The sequence below is a fragment of the Protopterus annectens genome, chromosome 3.part0 (genome assembly GCF_019279795.1).
Source record: "Protopterus annectens isolate FY-2018-M chromosome 3.part0, PAN1.0, whole genome shotgun sequence".
NCBI lineage: Eukaryota > Metazoa > Chordata > Ceratodontiformes > Protopteridae > Protopterus > Protopterus annectens.
In genome coordinates this window covers 172,597,818-172,605,665 of record NC_056731.1, presented here as the reverse complement: position 1 = coordinate 172,605,665, position 7,848 = coordinate 172,597,818, and the positions used below count along the sequence as shown (strand labels likewise).

General features: G+C 41.3%; 1 protein-coding gene across 1 annotated transcript in view; it reads right to left on the bottom strand.

The window, feature by feature from the left end:
• Positions 1-5,884: 5,884 nt before the first annotated feature.
• Positions 5,885-7,848, bottom strand: part of KIF15 (kinesin family member 15) — a 2,415,358-nt gene continuing 2,413,394 nt past the window's right edge. The window contains exon 38 of the mRNA XM_044065522.1: positions 5,885-6,350. Within this exon, the coding sequence (XP_043921457.1) occupies positions 6,279-6,350 (72 nt within the window). The 3' untranslated portion in view covers positions 5,885-6,278. The remainder of the gene's footprint in view (positions 6,351-7,848) is intronic.

Genomic DNA, 7,848 nt, shown 5'->3' with positions numbered 1-7,848 from the left:
ATTAAAACTCATTTCCTCCAGTACAGCTCTTTTGAGTGTGTACCTTTAACTCCTAGTAGGTGTGGCCTGAGCCTTTAAAAATTAAGTTTTCACCTTAAAATTCTAACAAATACTCATTGACAGAGGTCAAATATGAATACAATTGTGTGTGCCATCATGTATGCTTCAAGATGAAATATTCTGATATCTTGTATGTAGCATGGTTTTGGAATTATTAATGCAAGTATGAACAAGTAATATTTGACGCCTAGAGGAGCAGTAGGTGGTAACTGCAGAAGCACCTGGAGGCGTCACTTGGATGTAATAAGAGCCACCTACAAGTCATCAAAAGATCTGTAGCCAAATGGTGTTGATGGTTCTCTGTTCCCCAAGAGTCTCTCTCCCACCAAGGAGGAGCACAGTACATTAGATTGGTGACATGTACAACACTGCCCTATATCTGCCCTCTTTAGTATATCAGCTTTGAAGAAATGGTAGCTCCTTAGTTTTAAAAGGTGTTACTTCTGAACTGGTGCTACTTCAGTTCCTGTACCTTCAAGACTTGCTTAAGCAGAACATGTAAAGACCCAGGTTAATTTCAATATTCATGCCACCCATGCTGCTAGCAGAAATCCACCAAGTAAATGACAGAAACAGTGAATACAGATATTTACTTTAAAGTCAACATTCGTATTTTTATTTTCTTAGTTAATATATCAATACAGTGTTAAATCAAAAAGTAAAATGGCCAGGACATTTATTTTCAATACATTAATGAAACCACTAGATATAACAAAGCAAGATGTATAAAAGACAACACAGGTATATGGTGTTACAATAACAGTACCAAACTGGTCAGACAGAACATCCAAGTATTAAATAAAGCTGCCATTTGGTACACCACATCTACATTCACACAAAGAGGAGTAAGCAGTAACATTACTTGTTAAAACAGAAACCACGACACTGGGAAAACATTTAGGTTAATCTCATGAAGACAGACTTTTGGACACTACGAATGAGAAAAAGTGCCTTTAAAACACAAGTACAAACATCCAAGCACCAAAAAAACAAACAAAAAACAAATGTTTTATAAATAACATCCTTACCCGAACTGTTGTCTATGAAAAGCATTCTGTTCTTGATAGGACCTATGGATAGGTTAAATCCTCTCCCCAGTTAGCATTCAGCATCATTTTTTATAAGTTCATATGGTCTAAGTCAAATGTATACCCATGACAATGCACTTTATGAGATCCAGCACCTACTGCAGTTCACTTATACCCCATGTGCAGGTTTGCTACCTGATCAAAATGTACTGGTCACATTTAACAGAGACTCCCACACTGATGGGTCCATAGATGGCCCGAACCCCCAAGCAGTAAAATAACCTGGATGGAAGAAGTCCAAGAATCACACCAGGGCCAGCAAGAAAGTTGAATACTGAGGAACACTCAGTAAGGAGGACAGCATCCATGGCAGTGGACTGAAACTTGGCAAAAGAAGGAAAGGTTGAAGATTCCAAAGGCCACTGTGATGAAGTCTGCCAGGTGCTGATCTAGTAGACACTGGAAGCAGCTACTCCTGAAAAGGAATGGCCTAAAGTGTAGCTTGGGCAGGTGAGCAACATGCAGTGAAGCAGAAAGCCATATTATCCTACTGGCCCCACAAATATGAAGGGGAATTTAGACTCTGCCATTCCCTTGGTGTGTGGAGATAAACTACCAGCCTTTCCAAACCAGAATCAGCTATTTCAAGGGAAGAATCCCCAAAAGACTGCATCATTCTCAGTAGTGGGGGATTCATAATTCCTCCCACTTCCTGCAAACAACCAGTAGAAAAAACACTTCTGCAAGGATGAAGACCACCTTTTCAAAATAAGTTAGAAGAGGTGGGAAGGCCCCCTCACTTGAAGGTCTCACAGAACTAGGACACCAAAAATCAGCAGTAGTAATAGGAAAACAGATTACCCTCTTAAAAACTTACATAACACGGAGACAAAGGACTCTCTGCAGCATTAATTTTATACTATACTTAAGAGACACCAAAATGGCAAAGGTCACCATAAAGAATGGGAAGCAGTCATCAACCATCTAGTTTATGTTAACTTCCCATCCATGTTAAATGGAACCCCCCACCCCCACCCCCCATGGGACATGATGCAGCAAAAGACAGCCAGAAAAAAGATCTATAGTAAGATGACTAGAAATGTACAATATGTTGCTCTGCTCCCAAGGAGAACCTCTCCCACTTGAGTCCAAAAAGGATTCCCAGCAAACTCCTGCTATAGCCCAACCAAAGGCTAAAAGGATGAGGAAGAAAACTGCCACAGCAAGGAAACAAAAAACTCCACAGCTTGTAGTAAGGAGCAACTCTGATCAGACTTGGATGATCCCCAATCCAGACAGGATAAAACTATTCTGCACATACCCAAAACACCAGGGAAGCCAAGGGGATTTAGTTATACCCAATAAGTAATCACAAGGGTCGAGCAGCGAAGGACATGGCCTATACAACTCATAGAAGCAAAAAACTCACCTAGGCCCTGCTGACCTAGCAATTTATGTTAGTAGGATATGTTGCTGGAATAACTCATCCTTAAGGACACAAGCCTGAAGAGAAAATAATGGTTGCGCTGCTCTCATAAGGGGAACAGAGACGGTGGGTCCAAATAAGCTGGCCACAAAGACTCATACACTAGAATAAAAACTGTAGAAAAAATTCATACTGGATCCTGCATGGCAAGAACAAAGCTCTCAGCTTGGATATGGGACAGAAAAAATCCATAACAGACTCCTCCCAAGTCAGCAGAAAAAGTGAAAGCTAATTAGTCAGACTACTGGATGGCCATGATGCAGAATCCACAGTCCTCCCCACTGAGAAAAAAAATTGTCTAATGACAGCTGCCTCTCCACACCAGAGATGCTTTTCTAGGGAAGCAAAAACATCATGGAGGAATTTCTCACTCCAGATTCAGTGGAACCTCACCAAATTGCAAAGCAGTATACACTAAAGACCCCCCAATACTATGTGCTCATATGATGCAGGAATCTAAGAGACCCAAAGAAGGGTAAAGGAACTCAACAGGCAAGATCATCCTATCTTAAGGAACCTGGCCTACTCACACACTTGGCTAGAATACCCAAGGTGTAGCTAGCCTTCTGGGGTGAGGACTGTTATAAACAGCTAAAGATACCAACATAAAATGGAGGTTCTTTCTGGTGGGGAACCCAAAGATGCATCACTACAAGAGAAAACTACTTTGAAGGTCTGCCACTGCAGAATTCAGGTTGACCATGATAAAAATCCTCCCAAACCCAAGACTCTTGGGCAGGGCAGCCCAATGACGGTCTCCAATTAGGGGACACAAATTCCCAACAAGCTTCAGCCAGCAACAAGCTGTTTAGCAACTCTAGAGCTTAAGACTCCAAAGCCTACCCTCCCTTAATCGTACATGTGAGTGAGCATGTGTGTGTGTGTGTGAATTGGGGGACAGGTTACTCAGAGGCAACAAAGCTCTTCCTGGGAAAGGCATGAGAAGGAATGCATATGAAGGGCTTCAAAACCCTTCCTGAGGAGGCACAGGAGCCCACAGGCCTGGCAGAATAAGAAGAATGTGTCATGAGTCAAGGCAAGAAAGCAACAGTGTTCACTACTTTTCCACAGAAAGTGAAGCAACCTTCCCCACCCCCCAGTTGAAGACCAAGACAGCTCCACAGTTACTCTGAGGAAGAAAAAAACAACAGAAACAGGAAGGAAGGCAAATGAAGTATTTCCTCATGCCAAAGTTAAACAGGTAGCTCCCCAGAGAGCTGACCCATATGACAATGGGTAGCCTAGCAAACTAGGATGCAAGAAATCCAGCTTGCACAGGTAGTACAACTCTTGGTCCTCGATGCAGGCAGCATGCCTCCTTTATCTGTAAAAGGTAGGCTTGAACTAGTGAGGAAACAGATCTCATGACAGGGAAGGGCTAGTCTGCATATGAAAGAATCCAGCAAGTGCTACAGACCCTGCCCAAACAGCCTGTTGTAGTCAAATAGAACATCCAAGCAAGAGGCTATCAAGCTATCCCAGAGGGGAGAGTACTTTGATCAGGCCATTTGCCACATGGGACACAGCTATGCTCACAGGTCTTGCCAGGGTATCCACTACAGGCACCAGGTAGCAGCAATAGAAGCTGGGGTGCACAGTTTCCCCACTTGATCTCAGAGACAGACAGGGAGACATCAGCAGCCCTCTTATCAAGAAGGCCTGGAATTTGGACAGATGTGTCACAGCTGTGAAAGCTTTATGACCTGCTGAGACATAAGACAATATCCTAATATGTTAGGCTCCTTCCACCAGATGGGAGCTGGTCTTGGGATACATGGAAGTCAAAATAGGAGTGTATCCAAGGCATGTTTGGGATGTTTTGAAAACTGTAAGCACCCTTGCCTCTATGACAGTATTAATAGAAACTGGTTCTAAGGGAAAGAAAACTTGAGAGCCTGGTGATGACCTGGCTCAGGTCTGCTATTAGTCAAAGTACAAGTAAAATTGCATGCAAAACAAATAACTGCTAAAGATGAACTCTGGGACTCCAGATCTTTATCTGTTTCAAAAGAAAGGCCACCCCACAAGCTCCCACCCATACATGGAGCATATTAGAAGAAAGGCTTGATGCATCAGGTCTAGAAGCCAAAAAATCTCCAGGCTCAATCAAATGCACGAAGGACACACAATAGAAATCAGGCAGAAGCCCACACAAGAAATGTGACAAGCTTGCACAGGGCCAGGCTCTGTCATGCAACTGAGGTTCTCCATAGATGAATTCCTGCACCAGTGCCTCTATGTTTTTACAGGTCAACCCACTCCCCCCAGTCTGTCATGCCTGAGATAAAAAGGACTCATTCTTCATCTATTCCTCCATCAGGACCAACCAAGTCAGGATAGGCTGATGGAGTCCTAGAAAACATAGCCTTTGCACTAGCCATCCTGAACCAAGACTGAGTCAAGGGTCTGCTGCCACAAACCAAGTTGGGCAGAATGAGTAACAAGATAAACAGGTGACATGAACCCCACAGATACCCCTTGTGGGAAGAACTAGGGACATGCTTTCTTCAGGCTCCAACTACCTTTTAGAAAAAAAGGGGAGTGGAATGAGACTATTTGCAAGTAGTTCATTAACCAAACTCCCGAGAGCCTAGGGGGTTACAGATATCATCAAACTTCCTTCAAGTGACACAGGCCTCATTCAGCCAATCATGCATAATATCATGTAAAACTCAGGCTTACCCTCTGGGCATCAAATGGAATCTTCCCACCTACCCTGCAAATAGTCTCTTGCTGCAATTGTTCTCGAATTGAGAAGAATACAATAAAATAATATCCAGAGGATGTGTGAACACTGATTTTTTTTTTTTACCAGTGAAAAGCAAAGCAAGGAATCATACCTGTGCAAGCAGTGAAAACGGAAACTTGTGGGTATAGCTGAAGCGTATCATTACAAGGATCATTATCAAGGGTATTTTTTCATTCTACAGTTTGAAAAAAAAAAATCTGAAAAGATGCCAAATCCTGACTGGTGGATAGTTTAAACCCACACAAAAGTCCCATCAAGGAGAACCCTTGCAGTTAGATCCAGAGTTGAGGTAAATCTGTTGCAGACAAAATGAGAGAACCTAAAGATTAAAGATCACCAGAAAGAAGGAGGTTTTTAGTGTATGCTAGAATCTAACAGTCTCAGGGTAACAGCTACCCTACATACACACTCACATAAAAAAAAAAAAAAAAAAAAAAAATATATATATATATATATAGAATACCATTACCCACTTTTAGAACAGCACTATTTCACTGAAATTTATATATATATATATATATATATATATATATATATATATATATATATATATGTGTTCATTATTACATACACATTTTATACTTTATAAAACCATTACATTCAGCAGAACTGTTAAGTACATGACAATGACCTATAGGATAATCTCGGTCAGAAATCACAGCACATATAAAACTTTTTTGTTTTGTTACCAATATAAATATTTACATTTTCTTGAAATCGGTTAAGATGGACAAACCTATACAAAGCTGAGCCACAAAGAAAGGATAAGAAATGGCAGAATACAGGGCATTTATTGCAAGCATCTGAAATCAATATTACTCTAGTCTAATTGCTGTAAAGGTGTTGGTCCTTTGCAAATTCCTGTCTTGCAGGCAAAATCCAAACAGATTTTTGATGAAAAGGAGTCTGATTATCCCAAATATTACGTTTTCATAGAAAACAATAAATATGCCATTTATAGCATCAGTTCAGGCTTCTTGGAATTTTCTTTCAAATTCTTATTTTCACGCCGTAGAACTTCAGCTTCCTAAAACCAAATTAGAGGAAAACAATTTCAATACTGCACACAAAAACACTAATTACCATCAATAAGAAAAATGCAACACTAATATTCATGTACACTAAAACAATAAAATGTAATGTACCTTTGTGGACAGCAGTATTCTTCAGTATAAAACACTGGCAATCAAACCTTAAGGTTAGTAAATACACTACTACAAAGCCCACCCAAAAGTATTATTAAACAGGGTAACAAGTCAAATCAAGAATAATGAAGCGTGAAGGTCACCTGCATCATATGTGTTACTTCAGACCACTAATGGAAAGAATTTTGGTTAGTGCTCCTCCCCTACAAAAGTGCCCAGACTCAGGTTACCATTATATTTTCCCAACATATTAGGTTTGCTCAGTTTAAAAAGAAGTTATGTACTCACCATAACGTTCCATCTGAGTAGTTAGATTTCATTTGTCAGCAACCCCTTGTGGGGGTTTCGGATCCGATATGGATCCAAGCCGGCAGCTTTCCAAGCTAAGATAAGAGTTCCAAGCTCCTCCCCCTTACCCATACTACACTGCAACCCCCTTCCAACCCTTAGATTGAGTTTGCCACCCACAACGTGACATGCAGCAACCCAAGAGACATGATCTGACCTGATCACACAGACTAGGCTCACAAGATCCAGTAAATCTGAGTCTAAGGACTATCGTAAACCACTACGGTCAGGGGGAAGGAGGGAGGAAAGGTTGCTGACAAATGAAGTCTAACTACTCAGATGGAACATTATGGTGAGTACATAACTTCTTTATCTGAAGTAAACTTCATTTGATCATCAACCTGTGAGTCCCCAGCTACCAAAGACCTTGGGAGGCCCTTATGGAAGGATATTCCAGAGCACTGCAGAACCAAAAGAAGTCCTTCCTCTAGATACCATGTCCAACTTATAATGAGTAATAAAAGTGTGAGAGGAAGCCCAGGTAGCCACTGAACAAATGTCAACCAAGAAACTCTGGACCAGAATGCAGCAGAGGTAGCCATAGAACAAGCAGAATGAGCATGGACCCTGTTTGGTTCTGGTAATCCATGATCCTTGTACACCTGCAAAATGCAAAGTGAAATCCATCTAGGAAGAGTCACCTTTGAAACTAGTTTCCTCAAAAAGGGCTTGGCAAAGGAAACAAATAGCTGATCAGACTTACAAAAAGGTTTAGTCCTATGTAAATAAAAGAGCAACTGTCTGTGGACATCCAGCAAATGAAGCTTGCATTCCCCTTTGTTCTGAAAATTAGGGAAGAATACTGGGAGATTGATTGACAGATTGATATTTGACTCTGAAGCGACTTTAGGGAGGAAAGAAGGATTTGTCCTCAGAGAAACCCTATCCTTATGGAAAACTAAGCATGGAGGTTTCGTACACAAGGCTTGAAGTTCAGACACTCTCCTAGCCAAGGTGATGGCGACCAGGAAAGCTGTCTTCCATGACAAGAATTTTAAATCAACTGACGCTGCGGGTTCGAATGGAGGAGCA